General features: G+C 43.4%; 1 protein-coding gene across 2 annotated transcripts in view; it reads left to right on the top strand.

The window, feature by feature from the left end:
* The window catches only part of MCM4 (minichromosome maintenance complex component 4), a 314,512-nt gene that overhangs the window by 221,434 nt on the left and 66,971 nt on the right, over nucleotides 1-26,107 (top strand). For both annotated transcript variants that reach the window (XM_044065228.1, XM_044065227.1), the window contains exons 14-16: nucleotides 9,368-9,575; nucleotides 16,295-16,523; nucleotides 24,704-24,837. In XM_044065228.1, the coding sequence (XP_043921163.1) occupies nucleotides 9,368-9,575; nucleotides 16,295-16,523; nucleotides 24,704-24,837 (571 nt within the window). The remainder of the gene's footprint in view (nucleotides 1-9,367; nucleotides 9,576-16,294; nucleotides 16,524-24,703; nucleotides 24,838-26,107) is intronic.

Genomic DNA, 26,107 nt, shown 5'->3' with positions numbered 1-26,107 from the left:
AGTTGTCCCTCAACCCAGGGCTTCCTTTTCAACCTCCAATCCCCTCTCAGGAACTCTTCATAGATGTCTTGGATGTGGGATGGGGTGGGGCCCTCCTTCAGTCCTTTGAAAGTGTAGGGCCTTTGGTCTCCGAAAAAAGGAAGAAAACATCCATTGTCAGATGAGAGCCCTGCTTCTGGCTCTTCAGGCTTTACATTTTATTCCATCCAGAGCCCTTCAGTCTTCACAGACAATACCACCGTGATGTACATCAACAAGTGTGGGGGGTGGGGGTGGGGGGCAAGGTCCTATCTCTTGTGCAGATTAGCTCTTTCAGGTTTGGGATCCAGCTATCTAGTATCTGGTGACCCTTCAGGCATTTTACATTCCCTCAGATCTGAGCATAGTGGCAGATTTTCTGAGCAGGTACATAACACAACCTCCTAAGTGGATACTTAAGTGATGTTTCTGGACATTTTCTAGCAGTGCGGTACTCCAAGTAGATCTCCCCTCTGAATAGACAGCTTTATTTTGAGCCGGAGTCCCGTGTCCTCTGGCCTGGATGGAGTCCCGTGTCCTCTGGCCTGGATGGAGTCCCGTGTCCTCTGGCCTGGATGGAGTCCCGTGTCCTCTGGCCTGGATGGAGTCCCGTGTCCTCTGGCCTGGATGGAGTCCCGTGTCCTCTGGCCTGGATGGAGTCCCGTGTCCTCTGGCCTGGATGGAGTCCCGTGTCCTCTGGCCTGGATGGAGTCCCGTGTCCTCTGGCCTGGATGGAAGGGGATGTTTCTTTATGCCTTTCCTCCCCTTCCCGTCATTCTGAAGTTCCTTTTTCAAGGTAAAACCGAATGCTCCAAAATCTTGCTGGTGACTCCCTTTTGGCTCAGACAGCATTGGTTCCCTCCTTTTCTTTATTTAGCCAAGGGCAGTCCTCAGTTATCTCACAGGGTGGACATACAAGACAAGAGGTCTTGTCCATCCCAACCTGTCCACTTTTCAGCTGACATGGTGGGTGATAAGGTGTATGAAGAGAGATCAAAACCCTTTTTCTGAGTATGTGCTTCGGGTACTGCAGGAGGCCAGAGAATCTTGTCCAAATGAAATTTTCTGTTTGGTGTCTTTCTTAACCTGGATCCACTTAATGTGGTTGTTCCTCTGGTCTTATCTCTTATTTGAGTGAATTGTTCAGTGCTGGGTTGACATTCTTCACCTGTCAGCTTTTTCTTCCTGTCTACCTTTGACTCCACCTTTGGCATCCAGATTCGAGATCAGACAGATGTTCTTCATCTCACATTGCTGCAGTCCTAACACTTGGGTAGTCCGCTGTCCCAGTCGGCCCGAATACCAAAGTATAAGGCTGACGTCGGTCAAGGCGCATTTGTCTGACATCAGGACGTCAGGGTACAAATGCGCATGACCGACGTCATATCCTCAGTCTTTTTTGCCGCATGGTCCGATGCAGAAGCAGTATTGCGAGTGCAGGTTGGCGTTCTGAAATTTTCTGAAGTCGGAGTTTCAGACCGAATCAAAGTTGGCTAAGTACCCGTTGGGAATATTTTTGTTTTTTCTTGCCTCAGTATTTAACCGGATGTCAGAAAAAGTGAATAACTGTATTTCTTGTGGGAAACAGATACCTCATAGAGATTACCATACCTTGTGTATACCTTGCTTAGGGCCTGAGCACGACGTTGTTGGCTGTCGCTCTTGTGCTAGATTTAACAAACGCACTATTAAGAGAAGATTAGATTGTGCCAGGTTAGTTTTTGGGAAGCGTTGCAATTACAACATGCCGTCGGATGCTCCGACGCCCGCTTCTAAAAGCGCAAGGACAAAGCAGCGAAGCCTAGGGTGGAAGAACCGTCTGTCCCGGATGTCGGCTCTTTAGAGGGCTCGGTGGAGCCGGTGGTTCTACCAGAAGTTCCTTTGGATTCTCAGGGAGAGACTTTACTGTTACAGGATGTGTCCTCTCAGGAGGTAGGCCAGGCTGAAGGGGCTTCTCGGGTAGCTGTTATCCCCTCCCTTCCTAAGGTGGTTAGGCCCTCCCCTTCTGTTTCCAATGCTTCTTCTAGAGGCAGGCCAGGGTTAACTTCAGTGGGGGTCTCCCCTAGTTCTTCAGGGTCTCTGCCTAAGAAACATATGCTTAAAATGGCAGAAGATTTGATTACTATGATTAGAGGTTCTATGCCCCCCCCCTGATAAGAGGTCTAGGGTGGAACCTGAGCTTGAGAGTTTTGAGCAGTGTTCGGAAGCTTCTGAGTCTTCGGCTGAAGACTTGCAGGAGTATCCTCCTTATTCTGATTCTGATGTAGATGACTCTACACCTTCGGCTTCTCCTCCTGAGGATTTTTCTTTTTCAGAGACTCTTCATTCCATGAGGGAGCATTTTAAATGGGAAGGTCAAGATTTCTCTGATTCCAGGAAAAGGCTTAGGGAATTTTTGTTTCTACCCCAGCATAGGCCTTTAGCTATACCTCCTGTTCTGGATGTGGTAGAGGATGTTTTTGCAGAGGCTTCCCTGAACCCTGATTCTTTGCCTCCTGCCCCAGTTAAACCGGATAGGTATTATAGGGTGCCTGAAGCTCATAGTCCTAGGGCAGACCCAGAAACTGTTTCTCAGGGCCCTAAAGGTGTTAAGGCTTCTGTTGTTAAAAATCCTGTTCCTTCTGATAAAGAGGCAAGGGCTTTGGATAGATGGGGAAAGAAGGTGTATACTTCTTCCACTTTAGCCATGAGGGCTTTGAATTGCCAGTTTCACATGTTGAAATACCAAAATTATCTCCTTTCACAATTGAAGTCTAAGGTAGATGCTCTGGCGGAAGGTATTGAGTGTAAAGAGTTGCAGGATTTAGTTCATGTTTCTGAACAGGTGGGTAAGCATTCCTTGCAATGTGGTTTTGATGCTGTACAGGCCTCTTCGAGGGTGGCAGCCACTGGTTCTGTTCTTCGCAGGCACGCCTGGCTGAGGGATCAGAATTTAGCTGAACATGTAAAGACAAGGATTTTAGATGCTCCTTTACAATCTGATGTGTTATTTGGTGCGCCTGTGGAAGCAGTTTTAAAGAAAATGGAGGACAAGGCTAAGTCTATGCAGACTGTTAAAGATTTTTTGCAGGTTCAGCCTCCAAAGTTTAGTAGAAATTGGCCTACTAAGGGGTGGACTTATCCTTCTTATGATTCTCAGTCTAGGGGTAGATCTAGACGTGGTAGGGGCAGAGCTCAAGGTTCTTTTAGGCCTAGAACAGGCAGTTTGCCTGCCCAGTCTTCTGGTGAGGGCAGGGGTCAGTCCTTTCGTAAGCAGACCCGATGACTTGCCTTTTCAGCTGCCAGAGCCCTCTCGTCTGGCAGCACCTTTGGGAGGAAGGCTGGCACTTTTCAAAGAAAATTGGAGTGTTATTACCCAAGACAGATGGGTATTGGATATCGTTCACCACGGTTACAGGTTTTATTTCCATACCTTGCCTCCTTTCAAAGGCATGCCAGACATTCCTCCTATACAAAGAAAAGAGGCTCACAAGCAAATTTCTCTGTTACTCCAGATAGGGGCCATTCAGCCGGTTCCTGTGCCAGAAAGGGGCCTAGGATTTTATTCTCGCCTGTTCCTAGTACCAAAAAAGGGGAACACGTGGAGACCAATTTTGGATTTGTCTATCCTCAACACTTATCTGGACATTCCCAAGTTCAAAATGTTGACGTTACAACAGCTTTTACCTCTGCTGGGCAAAGATCACTGGATGGTAACTTTAGATCTCAAGGAGGCTTACCTTCATGTGCCTATCAGACTCAGTTGCAGGAAGTATCTGCGTTTCGAGCTGGAAATTCCCATTATCAGTTCTCTGCATTGCCCTTTGGCTTATCTACTGTGCCCAGAGTATTCACAAAAGTTCTGGCTCCAGTTGTAGCTTTCTTCAGGCTAAAAGGAATACAAATCTATCCTTACTTGGACGACTGTCTGATTCTGGCTCAAGAAAAGGACGAGCTTCTTCAGCATCTGGAATATGTGATAGCAGTGCTAAGATGCCTGGGGTATTCTGTGAACGAAATAAAGTCCAGTCTAGTACCCTCTCAAGACATGTGCTTTCTGGGTGTGAGACTGAATACAGCAGCCCAGATGGCCTTTTTAACCCCGGACAAACAAAAGAATCTTTCCCTTTACTTCCATCAACTATCTCTTCAGTCTGGGCTGACTGCAAGGACAGTCCTTCAAGCCTTAGGGTTCATGGCATCTTGTATTCTGGTGCTTCCCAATGCCAAACTGCATATGAGGAAGCTGCAATGGTATCTAAAAATGTATGGACACAGCACTGCCAGGATTTGGACACTGTCATTCCAATAATACCTTGCATTCAAAAGGAATTTTGTGGTGGGCTCAGGAATGTCACCTAAACAAGGGACTCTCTGTGACCCGCCAGAGGCGAGTCAGATTCTAACGACAGATGCCTCAGACATAGCTTGGGGAGCTCATCTGAATGGAAAGTGGATACAAGACAAGTGGCCTGCCAGACTACAGCATCTACATATCAACATGAAGGAGATGTTAGCAGTCCAGTTTGCATTAATGGCTTTCAAGGAGTTACTTCTTCCAGGGCAGGTGTTGATTCTAACAGACAACACAACTGTCATGTGGTACATCAACAAGCAAGGGGGAACACATTCTTATCCTCTATGCAGGCAAGCAATGATTTTGTGGGAGACTGCGCTCAGCTTGCAGCTAAATCTTCAGGCAAGGTTTCTGCCAGGAGCACAGAACTCCTTAGCAGATGTGTTAAGCAGGCAAATCATGGATCCCCACGAGTGGAAACTGGATCTTCATGTATTTGGAAATTGACAGTGTCATGGGGAACTCCAGACATAGATCTGTTCGCTTCTCCACTAAACCACCAGCTGCCAAAGTTTTGCACGAAAAGGTTTCATCACACAGCTTGGAAAGTGGATGCTCTTTCGTTCAGTTGGAAAAATCTTCATGTGTATGCCTTTCCACCTCTGCCTCTCCTCCCAAAGGTACTCCTAAAGGTCAGACAAGACAAGCCAAGGATGATTTTGATAGCTCCAGATTGGCCTCGGCAACACTGGTACCCATTACTGAGGAATCTGGTAAGGAAGCCTCCATGGCCTTTACCTTTAATTCCACACCTTTTGTCTCAGAGGGACGGTCATCTACTCAATGTCAAGCTTCACTCTCTTCATCTAACAGCCTGGCATATTCTGTTTTGAACCACAGCAGGTCTCAACTTCCTCAACAAGTTTTGAATGTGATTATGGAAGCCAGAAGACCTAGTACACGTAAAGTGTATACAGAAAAATGGAAGAGATTTTTATTTTGGAGTGCAGCAAAGGATTTGGATGTTTCTGAGCCTAATTTGAGTGTGGCTCTTCAATATCTTACTGAGTTATTGGACAAAGGTTTGTCTTTCTCTTCCATTAAGATTCATGCTGCAGCAATTTCAGCTCACTATGATTGTGACCCACCATTGTTTTCTCATCCTTTGTTCAAGCAATTTCTTAGAGGGGCAAAGAATATAAGACCCCCACGTAGAGCTCCTACTCCTGCTTGGGACCTCAATTTTGTGTTGGAGAAACTTACTCTACAACCTTTTGAGCCTCGGCTACTGCTGAATTGAAATACTTGTCATGGAAGACTGCTTTTGTTGGCCATTACTTCTGCAAGAAGGGTTTCTGAATTGCAGGCCCTTTTGGCGGTTGAGCCTTTTTTGATTTTTCATAAGGATAGGGTATCATTACGTACTAATCCTTCATTTATGCCTAAGGTGGTTTCTAGTGTGGCTTTAAACCAAACTATTCATTTGCCTACTTTTTATGCAGATCCCCAAAATAGGGGAAAAGATTTTGCACACTTTAGATGTACACAGGCAGTTGCGTTATTATTTAAGCAGGACTAGGGATTTTAGGCAGTCTCAGCAGTTGTTTGTTTCTTTTGCTTTGAGTTCTCAGGGCAAGCCTGTGTCAAAACAAACTATATCTAAGTGGATTGGGTTTTGCATTGCATTCTGTTACTCCCATCATGGCAAGGAGATTCCAGCTGGGATTAGGCCTCATTCCACTAGGGCTACTGCCACTTCAACAGCATTTCTAAGGGGGGTGGCAACTAAGGATATTTTGGAGGCAGCTACTTGGAGTTCAGTGCATACTTTCTCCAAGCATTACCACCTTCCTCTCTATTCTAAATCCAGGGCTGGTTTTGCCACTGCTGTGTTGCAGGGCATTTTGGCAGCTCCTGCTTCATTATAGTTTAGCCATCCTCCCTTACCTCTGCTTTGGGATTCTACCCAAGTGTTAGGACTGCAGCAATGTGAGATGAAGAACATAGTACAGTTTTGTACCTACCATAAATGTAGATGTTCGAAGATCCACATTGCTGCAGTCCAATTTACCCTCCCTCCTTCCCCTCTGTGTTTAGGGGTGGTTGTGTGGGTGGGGTTATATTTTTGTAAAATTGTATATATTGTACATATATTAGGTACAGGAGTGTTTGGTGTTTTTTGGTTTTGGCCTTATCTTTTTAGGGTCTTCTGACATCTGGGGCAAGAAAAGACTGAGGATATGACGTCGGTCATGCGCATTTGTACCCTGACGTCCTGATGTCAGACAAATGCGCCTTGACTGACGTCAGCCTTATACTTTGGTATTCGGGCCGACTGGGACAGCGGACTACCCAAGTGTTAGGACTGCAGCAATGTGGATCTTCGAACATCTACATTTATGGTAGGTACAAAACTGTACTTTTCTTAAAGGTGTACTCCAAACTAGGATTTCCAGGAAGCCTGTCCCTCCTTCATGGGGTCTTAATTTATCTTAGAAAATTTGACTCAATCTCCTTTTGAGCCTGCTGCTTCAGCTTCCTTACAGCATTGTTATTAGACTTTTTTTTTCTTTTGGCCCTTACCTCTGCTAGACGGGTGTTTGAGCTCCAAGCCCTTATGGCTAGTCCTCCTCTAGTTTTTCATAAGGACAGGGTGTCCCTTTGTACTAATCCTTTTATGCCCAAAGTGGTTTGAGTGGTCTGTTAATCTGTTCATTTGCCTACTTTTTTTTCCTTTCTCTGCAGTCTGCTAGTGAGAAGGTTTTGCGCACCTTAAATTTGCATAGACCGCTCCAATACTGTTTGGAAAACACTAAAAGCTTTGAATAAATCTGAACAGCTTTTTGTTTTTCATCCTAGGTCTTTGGGTCTGACTGTTTTCAAGCAAACTATTTCTTGGATAGGTGAAGGTTTGTTTTTGCTATTCTGTTCATGGGAAGAGCCTTCCTGCCTTCTGTTAAGGCTCATTCTGCTAGGGCTGTGGCGGCTTCTGATGCTTTCTTGATGATAATGCTATCTTGAAGTAGCTACCTAGACTTCTGTGCATACCTTTACCAAGCACTGTGCATACCTTTACCAAGCACTAAAAGTTGGATGGGATTTCTAGGGCCAGGGCTTATTTTCTTGAGCTATTTTACTCTCCATATTATAAAAAATACTGCAACAGTGATATGGAAGGACATAGTACAGTTGTGTAGAATCTTACCATAACAGTAGATGTCTTTCTCTTCACTGGTGCAGTATTTGCTCCCTCTTTCCCCTGGTACGTTTTCCTTCTGGATGCACCTGTTATCTGGTAATATCCTTAGGCTGTCATTCCTACTGGGGCATTTCAGTTCTGAGGATGGTACATCCAGACATCACCTTTATGCCTCAGGCTGTTTGCTGGGAGCATGTGTGAGATCTACAGTGTACCCATTACAACTTCAGGCTTTGGTATACTGGCCAGAAGTTAGGTTGTCCTAGGCAGGGGATCCCTGTTGTAAAGAACACCAACAGTGAAGCGAAGGGCATCAACTGTTCTGGTAAGACTTTACACAACTGTACTTTCTCCCCCATCAGACTCTAAAGATACAGGCCTATGGTATGTCTTACTGAAGGTACATGTGTCTGCCATCTTAACCTGTTAGCTGCTGGAACCCTAAATTCTATTCCCATTTAAGCAATTCCTAAAAGTGGTGATTACACAACCACCAAAACGGAAGTTACTCCACCATGGCAGTAGTTATGACTTTGACAATCTCACAGTTGCCTCCTTCTCCCTGGTGCTCTTCTCTGCTAGAAGAATTTTGCTGTAGACAACCTTCATGTAAAAAGCCCTTTGGTTAATGCTTAGAATGGCGCTCTCCTAAAAGATTACAATATTTCATCCCTGATGTGGTTAGAGTTATCCCTCAGCCAAGTTATTAATCTTTTCTGCAATCCCTTCACCTCTGAATGGGGAAGAGAAGAAAAACTGCACTTGCTAGGTTTACATAGGGAACTGGCAGAGCATGGCATCTCCGTGGATCTGAGCAGTAATTAATTTTGCAAGGAGCAGGAAGGGATAAGCCTGTCAACAGTTTCAAAAATAGCATACTGTATCTGCTTTTTTGGCAATACAACTTCAGGCCATACTATGGCTCATTCTGCAAGGGCCACTGTAGCTATCACTACTCTCCTGAGAGGGTTTAGCTTAACATTTTTACTGAAAACAATGCAGTGTTTTTTGCAATCTGAGCAGTATTTTAATGGCTTGGGCAACCTGTGACAGACAATTCTGCAGGGCATGTCCCTTACCTTTATCCAGGGCTAGGCATTCTAAGATCTGTAAACTAGGTTTTCCAGAAGGTTGGGACTGTAATAGAGGATACTGATGTAACATGGTGTAGTTATGTTGAGAACTTACCATAATTATAGATGTTGAGTACATCATATCCACTGTTACGGTACTAATTCACTCCTGCCATCCCCTCTTCTGTGGGTATAGCTAGGTTATGGTGGGTACCCTGATAACTTCCTCCCATGTCTGCCTCACAAAGCTGACACTTCTCTGGGCTTACTGGCCTGGAGAGGCAGTTTTGCGATCTTCTGGTTGGGATTCATAGATCCCCCCCCCCCCCCCCCCGGGCTGGTTGCTTCAGAGTAAATTTTACTGTGGCCCTATTTGTTGGAAACACTTTACTAGGGCAAATAAAATCAGAAGGTGGCACTGGCTGACACCTTTATACCATCACCATCTTGATTTCTTAAGGGACCTGTGGTTAGTGGATTGAGGGGAAATGGTAAAGAGCTCTGGAAGTCCTGTCATCTGTTAGACATCTGGTTGGAAACTCAAGAATCAGTTCTGCAGCAGTAGATATTTGACTTCTGCAGTTATAAGCTTTTAGCACAACTGTAGTTGTGTAGTGGGCAGGTCAACACAGACTGTGTTTTCCTAGAAAATTCTGTTGTCAGTAGCATTAACTATGTAGCAAAGTAACTACTTTATCTTCATAACATGATCTGAATCTCAGCATTGTAGAAGTGGATGTGTTAAGCAAGTAGACATTGCCTGGTATATGCAGCTGACATGTTATAACATATTTGTTTCAGATTTGATTTAATCTTCCTCATGTTGGACCCACAAGATGAAGCTTATGACCGACGACTTGCACACCACTTGGTTTCCCTGTACTACCAGAGTGAGGAGCAGATTGAGGAGGAGCATCTGGATATGGCTGTTCTGAAGGACTACATTGCATATGCTCGCACATATGTTCATCCTAAACTTAGTGAGGAGGCGGGGCAAGCACTGATTGAGGTAACAAGACATCTCTAGTGGTGCACAGCGGAGTCCTAACTCTGTACTTTTTTATATTGAGAACTGATGTCTTATGTGCATTCCTTTTTCTATTCAATGTTTAGCTGTCGGTACATCTTAGTGTGGATTGAAAGTGTTATGGTCACATTGATTTGTTATTGTCTGCTTTTAAATTTTCTGAAGCTTGATCCTGATTTGTAGTACATCTAACTTGCTCACCCCCCCCCCCAACGCACAGCCACATGCGCATATACACATAATTGAGCTGCTAGTGCTGGACTTGGTCTGGGGTCTGTTGCACATCTTGTAAGAACACAAATATTGTCTGGCAAGGAGTGTAGTGAGACTTCCAAGCACATATCTGGCCCAGGTATGTATTTTTTTTTTTTTTTTTTTTAACTAGAGTTTTAATTGTGGACAGCTTATGCCCCTCTTCCCTCTCCTGAATGGGATGGCTTTCCACCATCCATTTATCCTAACCTATGCTTTGTTCATTTTAAAGTCCTGTAGCATAATTTTTTAGGAAAAGGTTTCTTTAGAGTTCAGACATTGATGCATGTAACAAGTCTTTATTCTTGCTGGTTCACCACACAGACTTGAAAACGGTATGTCCATTTCAGTGTCCTTGGAAAAAAATTGTGAACTCTGAACTGCAGGCATGTGATTTTCATGTGGCTGTGCTTTTAGGTGCTGTAAGTTGTTAAACTGACTTAGTCTTCACTGTAATTAGTGGGCAGTGTTTCTGTTTTTGGTCTTGCTAGTTTTCTTGAAACCAGAATGCTGTCTGGTATGCCTGGCTTGCGACTGCATTTGTCTGTTTTTAGTATTGTGAGAATTGCACTGTTTTTAGTTCACCTTTAAGGCACAGTTTTTGTGTGCCTTTAGGTTTAATTTTGATTTGCGTATGTTATAAAGTAAGTGTTTATAGGCTGCCTCTTTGCATTTCTTCCATGTTTATTTAATTTTTGACTGTGTAATGGGGGATCCTGACAGTTTTTTGTGCAGGGTGTGAACTTAGTTTTTACACAGTCAAAAGGTTTACACCCTGAACATGATTTTAAACAACACATGATGCCAATGGAAGTGGAAAGCACTCGTAAAAAAAAATCCAAGATGCCAATAATACAAACATGGTTCGCTACTGAAAGTAAACCTATTGAGTCATTATTGATGCTGTTTGTCTCAAAATTAAGGTTGCATTCATTAAAAAAAATCCAAACTAACTTAAAGTATTGCAGGTATGTATCCTTTCTCAAGACTCCTGAAATTTAATGCTAGCTTTTTGTTCTAATTTTTCTTAATAAAATATCTTCATGTAATAAACACTATATAGATGGTGATTTATAAATAGGCTTATACAAAGATTACCCAAAAAGGTATATACAGATGAGGCCTGACTTTCCCAGGAAGGTTAGGTGCAAGTCTAAATTGAAGGACTAAAATCATGTGATTTTTTTTATCTAAACTGTAGCCGTTGAGAGGTATGCTACGGCCTTTAAGTTGTCTGACAAAGGTGAAACCATTCACTTATTCCATGATAGCAGAATGAAGATAGCCTTGTATGCTGTTAAGCAAGTTGTATTTGATGGATGTCCTTCTATTCCTATGTTGTAGTATTTATAACGAGGGAGCTTGCTGCAAGGCTGCCCCGAACATCTGGCCAGTGTACAAAAGTTAAAGCTACTGTAAGTATGTGCCACGTTGCACATAGGATCCCTTCATATGTCTGTCAAAGTGATGTCTGGTCTATAGCAGATGTCTGCACATACCATCCTCAGAACTCCTGTGCCGGTCTGAAATCCTCTCCGGTAGTTTGCTCGTCAGCTAAGTTCCGGATTCCTTTTCAGATAACTCCCCCGTTGGAGTGTCTTCTTTTTTTTGTGCTACTGTTTGTTGAGGTTACATGTCGTCTAGGAGGGGCAAGTGTCAGTGTGGAAGGCAAATTCCACATAAGGATTCCCATGGTCTGTCTGTCTTGCCTAGGCCCTAACCATGACCATACCTGTCGTGCTATTTGCAAGGCCTTTGACCCAAAGACCCTGCATTGTAGTCTGTCTTCTCTTGGTGTGCATCTAGAGAACCAATATCTTAAGTGTTTTACAGGTGACGCTATGAAAAATGCATCAGGTCCTTCAGGGGAGCCTGTTCAGAAGAAGGCCAAGAAATCTAGGCCTGAAGTTTCTGCTGCTCCTTCAGTTCCGGATGTTTCTCCCCAAACTGATGCTGGCCCAGATACCTTTTCAGAGATAGCTGGGAATTCTTCCATAGGTACCACTGTGGAGACTGCCAAAGATCCTACTAGTACTTCGTCAGAGGATATACAGACATCCACTTTGGACATGGGGGGGGGGGGTTCACGGTCTTTGAAGGCCCAAGAAGCATTACACAAATCCTGGTTCGTGAGGAGGTCCCAAGCAATATTGTCGATTTGCAGGCTGACATCTGGTCCCTCGTCCTTCCACAGTATGGATTTTCCACTGAATTAGCAGAAAACTAAGCATTCTTCTCCTCTGGAACAATCCAATAATTGACCAGCCTTTTAACAAGGAATATTGAATGCCTTCATGTCCCTTAAGCAATCCACAGGAGTTTCTCTTTCTCCTTTCCTTTCTTCAGTTTCTCCCCAAAAATGGATCAGAATTGAAGATTCCTCTCAGAATGGTTCTTCGGGGAATGAGTCTTTGGCATACTCTGCCCAAATGTCTTCTCCATTGGAGTATTCTTTACCCAGAGGAGGAATGAAATGGAACTTCCTCTCCAGAGGAACATATTACCTTTGGCAAGATCATTGTGTAGATGAGAATTTTTCAAGTGGGACTGCTCCTGAGTTTCAGACATACAAAAAAGGTAACATCTTTTACAGGTAGATTCTCCATCCCCATCTGCAGTACCTCCAGTTCTTCCAACTTTCTTGGATGCTTTCTCCTGTGCTACTGTGTCCACATTCACAACCTCCTGCCCCTAAAGGGACAGACAGGTTCTATAAAGTGCCAGAGGATTTTAACTTTTATGTGCCCTTCTGCAGACCCGGCGACACTGTCTGTGGCTGCAGATGAGCCCTCTAAGCTATTGCCTTCTACCTCCCTTCTACCCTTGGACAAGTAGAGCAAAGTTAGAGAGGTTTGGGGGCATATAGACTTTGGCCACTCTGGCCTTTAGACCCATATGGCTAAATATTCCTTAGCCTTCCTGTCTCAAGCCAGTAAGCTCATTTCTGAGGTTTCAGACTCCAACAGTAAATCCCAGCTTGCTTCCTTAAGTCCTTGCAAGAAAAGGGCAAGGAGCTCCAGGACCTTAAACATATTTTTGTCACCAGTTCCAAGATTTTAAAGGAGCTATTCTTCTGAAGTCCCTTTTGTAAGGAAGCTGTTCAGACCACCACCTCCTAAGAGTAAGAGGTGCCAGAAAGCCTTATTCTGCCAAGTCTACTTCTACTCCTGTTGCTCATGAACAGCCCTTTCCGACAAGCCATGTAGTCTGTGACTGCTAACCTGTTTGCAGTCAAACCCCTCTATCCTTGCGTCTATTCCTGTTCCTCTCTGCTTGGAAACTGATCGCCCAAGACTCCTAAGTCATTTCCATTGTCCTCAGAGGGTACCTTCTGGTGTGGAAGTCTCCTACCTTTAGGGGTATTCCACAACCTCCTAAAGATCAGTTTACTTTTTTTCCAGGTGATTCACACCTTGCTTTGTCAGGGTACCATTTCAAGAGGTTCCACCTTCCAAAACAGGAAAGGGTTTCTACTGAAGAAAGTTCCAAGTTCCCAGAAAGGATGGTCCTTGGAGAGACCCATTCTAGATCTCTCTAATCTAAACACCTTACCCTCATTTCACATGCTTTCCTTAAACACTCTGCTTCCTCTCATTCCACAAGCCTTCATGGTGTCACTGTGGACATCAAGGATGCCTATCTTCATATCCCCATTCATCCTCTCTTTAAGAAATCTCTCTGCTTTGCTCTTGTTTACTCACACTTTCAGTATTCTTCCTTGCCCTTTTACTCGACAGCATCAAGGATCTTCACAAAATGCTTAGCTCCTGCCGTCTTTTGCAGACTCTGGGGGGGGGGGGATTAGATTTTCCCTTACCCGGACAACCTCCTCCTCAAGACTCATTCTCCAGACCTACTTTAAAACCTTCACACCATCTCTTCTGGAAGTACTAGGATTTAGCAATTTTCAAAAATCCTCTCATTCCTTGACAGAACAAAGTCTTCCTAGGATGCATAATTCAGTCAAACGAGATGTTTGTTTCCTAACCTCTTCAGAAGGTCTTGTCTCTCATCACTTACTTTCAAACTATCATTCCACTCCAGTCCTAGACTGCCAGGGAGTTCCTCTATCTGCTTGGCTTTATGGCATCCACTATTCCCATGTTAACCTATATCCAAACTTTACACGAGGAAACTCCACTGGTATCTCAGGTCAGTCTGGATGCAACATGGTCATCCACTAGATTTTGGGATTAGTCTCCTTTCCTGCATGAAAAAAGAATGAGTGGTGAATTCAACAGGTTTCCTTGAACCCAGGACTTTACCTGAAACCCCCTGCTTCTGTCTCAGGAGGTGTTCACTGGCACCTCTGACGTAACATGGGGGGAACCTTTGCCTTTTTGAAAGTTCAGGATGTGTGGTCTCCTTCCCAAATGAAGGAACACACAAATATAAGACATGAGTGCTCTCATTTTTGCCCAGCTAATTTTTCATTCTTTCTTTGAACCAGGTATCTTAGTGGTTCACAGACAACACCACAGTTCTTTGATATGTCAACAAGCAGGGGGAACCAAGTCACATCTCCTGTGCAGGTTGGATCTCAAGGCTTTGGGAACTGGCAAAGCGATATCAGCTGACCCTTCAGGCAGTTTACATTCCTTCTAGTCAATGTTGTCGGACACATTGAGTAGGTCTGTCTGTCCCACGAATGGATGTTGCACAGTGGTGTGTTTCTGGACATTATCCACTGGTGGGGGTACTCCTAAAGTAGATCGGTTTGCCTCCCCTATGAGCAGACAACTTCCTAAGTTTTGTGCCAGAGTTCCTGGTCCTCAGGCATGGAAGATGGATGCCTTATCCTTCTCTTGGAAGGGGGTGTTTCTCTATGCATTGCCCCCCTTCAGAAAGTTCTGTTGAATTCAACAGGACCAACCAAAAATATTGCTGGTGACTCCCTTTTGGCCAAGACTGCATTAGTTCCCCCTTCTGCATTTAGCCAAGGACAATCATAAGTTATCTCAGAGTGGCTGTAGTCACACAGACAAGGTATCTCTAATACAGGTGACACTGTGGGTGATGGGGGTTTGATTCCTTTCAGATACTTTTTTTCTGAGGACGTGCTACAAGTTTTGCAGGAGGCCAGAAAACCCAATACTACGAAATCTTAAATTAACAAATGGAAGAAGTTTTCAGTCTGTCTTTCCAGAAATCGAGAACCCTTGTCCGTGAATATTCCTGATACGTGTTTTTTTTTTTCCTTGTTTGTGTGAATTACTGAAGACTGGGTTATCATACTCTTAGTAAAAGCTCATCTCACAGCCCTTTCTGTTTGCCTATGACCCCTCCTTTTGGCGTCTGGGTTGGAAGTTAAACTTTTCTTTAAAAGGCGTCTTTCATGTCTGACCAAGACGACCAGTACCACCTCCTTGGGATTTAAACTTTTTTTTTTGGAAAAACTTGCAGTGCCCCCCTTTGAACCAACATTTTCATCTTCCCTTCAGCATTGCACTTTGCCAAAGGAAGAATGGTTTTCCATCACTTCAGCCAGAAGAGTTTCAGAACTTCAGGCCATTAACGGCTTCTCCTTTTACTCTTCTTCACAAGGATAAGGGTGTCCCTATGCACTGATCCCTCCTTCATGCCTAAGGTGGTGAATGAGTTGTCACTTAGTCTGTCCACAGTCTTCCATTGATAGGATCTTGCACACTTGGATGTGCATAGACAACTCTGGTTTTATTTGAATATAACAAAGTCCTTTAGGAAATTTCAGTCTCTGTTTCCTACCATCCCAGGGCTCTGGGCAGATCTGTTTTCAAGCAAATAACCTTGGAGATCCAAGAGGAGATTTCCTTTTTTTATGCGGCTCATGGAAAAAAAAACTTGCTTCTCCAGTTAAGGTACATTCTACTAGAATGGTGATCTTCAGTGCTTTTTTCAAGGGTCTGGATACTTCCTCTAGCTTAAAAGCAGCCTCTTGGTCTTCTGTCCATACCGTTACAAAACTACAAGTTGGATGGCATATCTAGAGCTGGTTTTGCCAGGGAAATTCTTCAGGGGGTTTGTAAAGTGCTGCTGCCCCTCCTCCCACTTTATCTTCTGAACAAGCTTTGGTATTCCCCCTCATGTTATGAATACTGCAACATATGAATAGAAGGGCATAGAATCAGTTTCTTAGGTTGAGGTTCTTCCTGGGATATTCAGTTCTGAAGATGGTATGTGCTGACGTCACTTTGACCGACATTGGAAAGTATCCTATGTCCGATGTTGCACGTACCTTACAGCAGCTTTTAGACTTTTGTACACTGGCCGGATGTTCAGGGCAGCCTGTGGCAGACTCTTGAGTACTGCAACATATCGAAGAGAAGAACATCTTTGGTTATCATAAGAGTTTTACACCACTATTCTGTCTTTTTGAATGAACTTTTTAGATGAACTTTTGAATTATTAGAACTTCTAGGGAATCTGTAATTTGCTCAGAAGAGTCATTGGGCATTTCTTTTCATTCTTAGGCCTATGTGGATATGAGAAAAATTGGCAGTGGCAGAGGCATGGTGTCTGCATATCCCAGACAGTTGGAATCTCTCATTCGTTTGGCAGAAGCTCATGCAAAGGTGCGGTTCTCTAGCAAAGTGGAAACAATTGATGTAGAGGAAGCCAAACGTCTTCACCGCGAGGCACTGAAGCAGTCTGCTACAGACCCAAGAACTGGCATAGTTGATATATCCATTCTTACAACAGGTATGAGGCGGGACTAACTTTTTATTTTTGACCATATGAGTGTTTTTTTATGACCGTTTATTTAAATTAGCTGTCTTCACAACTAACTGGTGTGATGGTTTTGGAAATAGAGGACCATTTTTAACATTGTCCATACTGTTCTATTTGTGTTGATAGGAAAAACATTGTTTATCAAAGTTGAAGTAAACTTTGTCATTTAGAACTACACACGTAGCCTAAATGAAATTTTGTGCATCAGCTCAATTCTAGAGGTTACAGAGGGAAGTGAAACCACACATACAAGTAGAGGAATAAACATAACTAACAAATTCAGTACTACTCCCAATACGTGCAAGAAAGATCAGAGACATTTATCAACACTCGTATAGGAAAAGAATATCCTCCCCCGAGTTTAACTCTAAAGTAACAAAACACTACAGATTGAACAATGCCCAAGTTTCTTGTTTAATATTCCACTTTAGTTGGTTAAATAATGCTGACTATGGATATAATAAGTAAATATTGCACTTGGAATATATGTGTATATTGCACAAATAAAAATTGACTTGTGTCCAGACCCCTGGGACTAGTGCCAGCGTTCAGAAATCTAATCACTGTAGGGTAGAAACTATTGCTGAATCTTGTTGTCCTGCAGCAGGTGCTGCGACATCTCCTGCTTGATGCCAGGTGCTTAAACAATCCATGTGCAGGATGCTTGTTGGCCTGTATTTTGGTGGCCTTTTGGATGCTGCTTGCAGAATAAAGATGTATGAATGGAAGACTGGAACCTGTTAACCTTCTCTGCAACCCTCACCACTCTTCGTAGCACCTTCCTTTCTGCAACTGTGTGGCTTCCAAACCACACTGTGAAGTTGCAGGTGAGGATGCTCTCTATTGCACCTCTATAGAAGGTGGAGAGTGAGGAGGAAGCTTATCTTTTTTTCAGCCTTCTTAAAAAGTGGAGGCGTTGGTGCATTTTCTTGACCAGTTGGCTGGTGTTTCCAGACTACAAAAGATTTTCTATGTGTACACTCAAGAATTTTGTACTCTTAACCCTGTCCACACGTCATTGATCCTGAGCACTGGCTGGTTTGTTCTCCTTTTCCTGAAGTCTATAATCTCTTTTAGTCTTGCTGACATTCAGGTCAAGGTTCCCTTCGCACCAGGTTAACCCTGTCCACACGTCATTGATCCTGAGCACTGGCTGTTTTTTTCTCCTTTTCCTGAAGTCTATAATCTCTTTTAGTCTTGCTGACATTCAGGTCAAGGTTCCCTTCGCACCAGGTGATCAGAGATGCCACCACCTCTCTGTACACCCTTTCATTCTCCTTTGTGATGAGCCCCATGAGTGTGACATCAGCAAACTTGATATGATTGGACTTTTGCTTGGCATAGCAGTCGTGGGTCAAAATGGTAACAGTGGGATTGAGAATACCCTGGTGTTAATTGTGATGCACTTTGTGTTCTTGAACACACCCTCTGTGGTCTCAGTCAGGAAATCCAGGATCCAGTTAGAGATGTTTACTGATTTTTAAATGTGCCAGTTTTTCAGTCAGCTGCATTGGTACCACCTTATTAAATCCAGATATGAAGTGTATAAATGGCACCCTCACATTGTTGTCTTTGCCCTCTATATGCTTAAGGGAGATGTGTAGTGCTACTGATATGGCATCGGACGTGGATCGGTTGGCTCTGTATGCAAACTGAAGAGGGTCAAAATCAGGAGGGGTAGGCATGGTAAAAGATGCTTTTCAGCCACTCAAAACATTTCGTAATGGTGGATTTCATTGTGACTGGTCTGTAGTTGTTGAGCTAGGAGTGGTTTTCTTAGGTAGTGGGATGATTGTTTCCTTGAAGCATGAGGGTACTTTTGCCATGGCAAGCGAGGTGTTAAATATTTCCTTGAGCACTGTGCATAGTTTAACACCTTGCCCAGTATGTTGTCTGGGCCAACAGCCTTCCTGGGGTTCACTCTTCTTAGCTTTATTCTTACATCCTTTGTGCTGAAGCATCCTTCTCATCAGTGGGTAGCTTTAGTGACAACCTGTTTCTTTCCTCAAATCTACCAAAGATGTTCAAACTGTCCAGGAACTTGATGCTGTCCTCACACTGTGCTGACCTGATTTTGTAGTCTGTGATCTCCTGTAGTCTCCTTGCATCCTTCATGTCTGCAAAGTCGCTCTGTACCATTCTGTCATACTCCCTCTTGGATTCCTTTATACCCCTCCTCAGATTACCTCTTGCTACCCTTAGGGCTGCTTTGTCCTTAGCCCTGTAAGCTGCGTTTCTGTCCTTCCAAAGCTCGTATACTTTATGGGGTGAGCCATGACTTCTGGTTAGCTCTAATAGTGATACTGTTGGTATTTGTTACCCCATCAACACAGTTTGAAATGTATGCCTTCACTACCTCAGTGTATTCATCAGTATTCAGATGCTGATTCACTGTGGCTGCCTCCTTGAACATGTCGCAGTTGGTTCTTTCAAAGCAGTCTCGGAGGGCCTCCATAGTCCCCTTGGGCCATACCCTGATTTGTTTTTGTGGGTTTCTCTAACCAGTGCAGGTTTGTAAGCAGGCGACAGCAAGATGGTAAAATGTTCAATTTCCCGTTTGTGGAAGTTCCGCTGCCTTATAAGCTTTCCTTAAGTTTATGTACAACCTCGTCCAAGATATCACCCCTTGTAGGAACGTCCAGATACTGATGGTAGTGTGGGAGTACTTCTTTGTTAAAGTCATGTAAGTTTATATTTGTAGATCACCTCTTTTTCTGAATGCAAAGTGCTTTTTTTTTTTTTCTTTTTCAATGGTAAGGTAACGAGTTGCATTTTGCTCATTTTATAGTTTATTGTACTTTCTTGTTGATCCCTTCTTGTGGAATGAAATCCATTTGAAAAGTTCACCATAGTACTTCCCAAATAGTTTGACATGCTTAAGACTAGTTAGCTGGGCCTCCCACCAGCTGAAGTCCTGTCTTTTTGGAATGGAGGTGATGCCCCTCAATGACAGACGCACGTGTTTCTTTAGCTGCAGATTTTTTTTGCAGCCAGCATTGTAAGACAAGTGTGCTTCCAAGGCTCTACTAAGATGTAGGTAGATACCACCTTGCCTTTGTATGGAGAAAAAAAGCTATTTGTATTTCTAGTTGCACAGACCTAGAACTCTGTCTGTGTCCAGTTGAGTGTAAGTTTTCAGTTGAGAACATTACTTCCATTAAAATTAAAAAAATAATTGAAGCCACAAGCTACCTTTAATGAATTATGCCAAGCAAAAAAGCATAATTTAGCAAGTCTTCCCACCCAAAGCAGTCTTTTTAAAGAACCAAGTTGCTTTGGGTGTCCAGACTGCATAAATACATTACATTGCTGGAGCATATAGAGTTGAACCATCAGAATATTGGAAGAATAGTGGATGCAGTGTGCATTATGTCCAGAAAGCTAACTTAACTCTTTGATAGACATTGGACTACATTCAGTGAGTCCTCTGCAGGCATATGCTTAAACAGAATTGGAATTTAAGGACTTTGTTCTGTTGCCATTTTTCTCTTCAGAACTGTGGATCTGATGGGTAACTGCCAGGTAGTTTTGGAGCCCAAGTCCCTCTGGTATTAGAAGTATGTCAACATGAGTAGAACAGGTGTATTAAAGTTTTGTTAGTATTTAATACATACTGCACAAGGGCAAAAATGCACATCTGCAAAGGTAATTGTAATACTATGCTCTTAATTATGTTTGTACCATTTTAAATTAGGTATGTAGACTGGTTTAAATCTGCATAATTTGTATTTATCTTGGATGTTTGTACACAAAGCTACTGACTGATAATAATTCTGTTCTTCAGATTTAGTTTTATTTCCTTTGGAAAGCTTCCCCAAACTCCTTGCAGTCTTTATAGTACACATTGCATATAATGGAGGGCACACTAGTTCTTGTGTGAGCAAACCTATTTTCATATTATTACAAACTGATTTTGCTTCTAAATTCGCAGTATCTCTTCAGTGTTTTGTTTCTCAAACGGGTGAAACTTATGACAAAAGTCTAACCTCTGCAGAAATTCAAAGCATGTTAGAGTACAACGTAACTGTTACTTAGGGTATGCTGAAGTCTGTTTTTAAATATTTTGTTTTTGGTGGATATGGTTAGATGCTGTCTACAACAGGGTTGCAATAGACTTAAATACTGCGACTTTGCTACAAGTCTGGTCTGACTAGGGTCGCAGAACCTTTTCTCCCAGGTGTAGTGAAAGTATTTACACATGGTCATAGCTGATTTTTAACAAGTCATTCAAGGGGTCCAAAAACTTCATACAGGCTATACTGTCAGAATTCATAGTCATTCTTACCCGTAATAAAAGATGTCCTATTCTTATGTTGCAGTATTCTGCATATGGGTTTACCCTTCTAGTCTCGCATACATACGGCCAGTATCCAAAAGCTTTCAGTCCCTCCTAGGTGTGTGAGAGGTCTGGTCTAGGCGAGAGTACTTGGGCCATAAAAGTGACGTCTGCACGCACCAGCCCTCAGAACTTTCCAGCTGCCAGTCGTACACCAGGTGCTCCTGCTTTTGGTGACTACTGATTCAAGTTAAGTACCCCATTGGGACCTTTTCAGTTCTTCCTTTTGTATTCCTGCCTTTTCATGTCATCCAGAAAGGGTAAATGTCAGTATGGCAGTCAGATCCCTCGTAAAGACGCTCATAAGTGTTCTGTCTCTGGTGGTCACACGATTATAAGGCCTGTCCTATTTGCCAGGCGTTCATTCTGAAAACATTGCGCAGTCGTTTGCATGCGCCCAATTTTTGTACTTTGAACCAACGTCTAAAATAACTTGCTTTGCGTATGGAGGGCTCATTGGATGTTTCCTCTGAACCGCTAAAAAAGGACAGATCTTTACAGCCTGTAACGCTTGCTAAGCCTCTTTGGCCGATCCACAGTCTGTGGCTGACATCAGCCTGGTCTTAAGATCTGGACCTGGATTTGCTGCACCAAATGTTACTGATACCTCTGAGGAAGCTGTACTACCATTGAGCGAGAGCACATCTGCAGAGGCTATTCCGGCAACCGTTTTGGATGCCGGGGGGGACGACCAGTGTTTTCAGGGGAAACTTTGATTCCCTGCCTTAGACTTTGAAGCCCGCTCCTAAAGACGCCCATTGGGACTCTCAAGAGGAGAGAAAATGGGGAAGCATATCTCTCAGCCAGCAGAAATTATTCCAGACTGGCAGGCCTTTAGCCAAAGCCTTTTCTCAGCCTTCACGGCCCTGAGGCCTACTGGAACTCATTGTCCTCTTACTTCCATGCCTAAAACAGGAGGTCTTATGGTGGTTGGCTCTGGTGAATCTCAACCCAGGACTTGCCCTCCAACCACCTCAACCTTCTCAGGTCATGCATATAGATGCTTCAGACCTGGGGTGGGGGGCCACTCTCTGCCATCTAAACGTTAAAGGCCTGTGAACATGCAGGCAAAAAACCGAACACATCAATGCCAGAGAAATGAGGGCAATCCTCCTAGCCCACTAGGCATTCACTCCTTTCCTTGGGAAGGGATCTCTCCTGATGTACACAGACAACACCACAGTCCTGTGGTATATCAACAAACAAGGAGGGATCAAGTCCTACCTGGTCTGCAAACTTGCTTTTCTAGTCTGGTAAGTAGCCACTTCCCAGGGATTTACCCTTAAAGCAGCATACATTCCCTCTGTCCATAACTCCCAAGCAGATGTTTTTGAGCAGAACCAGTACAAACTATCACGAATGGATGCTTCACGGGGATATCTTTCTGGACATGGTCCACAGATGGGGGTACACCACAAATAGACCTGTTTGCCTCCGCCAACAACAGGCAACTTCCTGGATACTGTACCAGGAGACCAGACCCACAGGTTCTGGCAACAGATGCCGTCACTATCTCATGGAAAGGGAAATACCTTTTATGCATCCCCCCCTTCCCTCTCAGATGGTTCTGGTATGGATTCAGCAGGACAACCCGAAAATCTTGCTGGTGACTCCCTACTGGGCTAGACAGCATTGGTTCCCCTTACTCCAATTGTCCAAGGGCAATCACAGCAAGTTACTCAGAGTGTACCTTCTCCTACAGCACAAGGGATCTCTAATCCATCCATAGTGGCAGCTGTTGCACCTGACCCTGTGGCGGATAGGCTTCTGATCCTGTACAGAGACCTTTGCAATGAGTATGTGCTCGATGTCAGGAAGCCAGGAAACCTAACTTTAGAAAATCATACCTGTCTAAATGGAAAAGGTTCATTACTTGGTGTCAAAATAAGCAGCTGGATACGCTGACAATGACATTCCCCTAGTGCTGTCTTATTTGTGTGTTGCTTCAGACAGGCTTTTCCTACTCCTCTGTTAAGGTGCACCTGTCTGTTGTGTCTGCATGCCTACCCATGGATCCCACCTTGGCATCCAGGCTCCCTTTGAAGCTCTTCCTCAAAGGGGTCCTACATCTCAGACCACCCCGGAAACCTACTTCTCCTCCTTGGGATCTCAACTATGTGCTGGAGAAGCTTACACTGCCACCCTTTGAGCCCACTGATCAAGCTTCCCTAAAGTTTTGCACCTGGAAGATGGTCCTTCTAGTGGCTATCACTTCAGCCAGAAGAGATTCAGAGCTCCAGATGCTAATGGCTACCCCTCCTTTCTTTTCTTTCATAAAGACATGGTTACCTTCAGGACAAATCCATCTTTCATGCCCAAAGTAGTCAATGACCTGTCTCTCAAGCAGACCATCCACTTACCTGTTTTTTTTATCCAAACCCACAGGGAAGAAGTGAAAGAGCACTTCATTCCCTGGATGTTCACAGACAAATTAGATTCTGCTTTCACAACACTGTCTCAGAAAGACTGACCAACTTTTCATATCTTTCCACCCTAGAGCACTAGGGAGGGCTGCGTCCAAACAGACTATTGCAACTTGGATTTCCAAGGCCATTACCATCTGTTACCATCACCATGGTAAATCACTTCAGGGTACAGTAAGAGCCCACTCCACTAGAGCCATGGCATCCTCGAGGGCTTTCTTCAAGGGCCCGGACACCACCTCTATCCCAGAGGCAGTAACCTGGTCCTCAGTTCACATTTTACATTACAAACTAGACCACATCTCTAGGCCCAGGGCAGGGTTCATATCCTGCATGGGTTCCTGGAATCTACTTCCATACCAACCATCCTTTCTCTATGAGCTTTGGCACTCTGCCCATATGCATAGTACTGCAACATAGGAATAGAAGGACCTAGAAAAGTTGTGTAAGAACTTGCCGTAACCGTAGATGTCCTCTTACATGTTGCAGTATTCCTACCCTCCCTCCTTCCCCTCTTAGAAGCTATGTTCCCCCTCTGGATGGAAATGAACTGGCATTGTCTATTTAAGGCTTGCTCCGACTGGGGCCTTCAGTTCTTACGGCTGGTGCATGCCGATGTCACTTATGGCCCACATACTCTTGCCTAGACCTGACGTCTCATGCACCTAGGAGGGACTGAAAGCTTTTGGATACTGGCCGTATGTACTCAAGACTAAAAGGGTAAACCCATATGCAGAGTACTGCAAGATGGAAGAGCAGGACATATGGTTATGGTAAGTTCTTGCACAACTTTTCTTTAATGTGATGCATACAAATGCATCAGACTTTTTAATATTTTTTCTCTTCTGTTTAGTGGTGCCTTAAAGGTGGTGTGGTATAGATTATAAATCATATGCACAGATTTATTGATGCATTCAAAAAGCAGCTGAACTTCTGACATGCATTTGTAATGGTAGATACAGTTCTTAACTAGGACTCTGTGGCTGTGTTAAGGCAGCATTGTGTTGCATCTTCGGTTGCACGACAGTAAAAATTTTACCTTATTTGCACTGCAAGTAGGATCATAGGTTTATTATAAAGTACTAGTCTGGCTGCTCCTTGAGACATTTCAAAGGTGAAAATCAAACCGTGCACCTTTGACTGAGTGAACACCTTAACTATTATACCCATCCCCTAGCATGACGGCCTTTTATAACTTACTCAGGGGAAGTATTCTCCATAAAGTAATTGCTTTTGATTGTTGAAAAAATGAGTATGGCAAAGTGTACAGAGTGTTATTTTGATGTAATGTGTACTTGTTAAACTGTAAGGGGAGAGATTAAAATGTAAGGGGAGAGATTAAAAATGTTTATGTGCACTGTGAAAGTAATGCATAATGTGATGTTTGTCAGGAATGAGTGCTACAGCTCGGAAACGCAAGGAAGAACTGGCTCAAGCTTTGAAGAAATTAATCCAGTCAAAGGGAAAGACACCAGCAATGAAATACCAGCAGCTTTTTGATGACATACGGGCACAGTCCGATGCAGTAAGTAAAATTTCTGTCTTTTTACCACTGTTTGTGTTTGCATCCTTTTTACACTAGCAGTTTTAATTATTGCATGTCTAATTGTCAATGGAAAGAAAATGATATGCTAAAAGTACCTGCAGGTGACATCACTGCTGACATTTCAGCATTCCTTGCTCTTTGTGGTGTGTGAATTTGCTTAACCATTTTGGATGCATTTTGAGGGTTACTATTGCCACAGTAATGTACAAGGGGCTTTACTACTAAAGGAAGGAAAACAAGCAAGGCCTCTAATGAAGGGCTGCACAGAAAAGGAAAATGGCAAGAGAGGTGGTCTGGGGAGAGCAGGTATGACGGTACCAATCTAGGTGGCCAGTTGGCTTCAAACTGAAATTGTTCAAGCATAAGTTTGACTTGATGGGTATTGCAGGTTGACTTCAGATGGTACAAACTACATTTCTCAACCAAACTATTTATATAAAAAAAAAAAAAAAAAAAAAAAAAAAAACTCTCATCCATACCAGAAGACCAAGCGCATGTAGCTTTCTCCCTTTAACAGAAATGGTACTGCAAGGAGTTACAAAACCAGTTCCTGTCAGTCAGAATGGCAAAGGGTTTTCTTCCAGGATATTCTCTTGTCCGGGGAAAAAAGAGGTAATGGAGAAACTTTCTGAATTTGAGGCTAAACATATCCTTGAAAGTTCCAAATTTGAAGTTCACTCTGAGCCCTCTTGCCCCACCTGAATAAATAGAATGTCTATCTCCACTGAGCACATAGTATTTTGCACTGTGGGCTTTGGGAAGTGAGTTTACTGACATATGGCAAGTTCTCTAATCCTAAATTACAATACTTTAGTGAGCTATGTTACTGCTGAATATTTCTTTGGGTAGTTTGTACAAGTTCTTTTTAATGAGCTGCCTTGTATTTGCCATTCTAATCTAGCTTAGAGGTTGCTTTCTTGTCTTTTTTTGATTCTTAAAAGAATTTAAGGAAAATGATACAAAATTTAGAATTTTTTTTACTCTAGCTTATTTTATTTTAGATAGAAATGAATCCGGTTTGCCAGGATATTTTTTGCATTTCGCAAGCTGTGATTACCTGTGATTCAACTGCTCTCATTTTTTAGGGTTAAATTAGTTGGGCAGTTTTGTGTGTGCGAGCGCAGTGTGCAAAGCTGAGGTTCTTTGTGTTTCACTGTTGCAGTCGTTACATTTGGGGTTATCTGCCCGCAGGTAGCCCTCAGCAAGCATGAATATCAAAGTCTTGGGTCCTGCGTCGAATGCTGTCTCC

This window comes from Protopterus annectens, chromosome 3.part0 (assembly GCF_019279795.1).
Source record: "Protopterus annectens isolate FY-2018-M chromosome 3.part0, PAN1.0, whole genome shotgun sequence".
NCBI lineage: Eukaryota > Metazoa > Chordata > Ceratodontiformes > Protopteridae > Protopterus > Protopterus annectens.
This window is presented reverse-complemented; position numbering and strand designations above follow the sequence as displayed.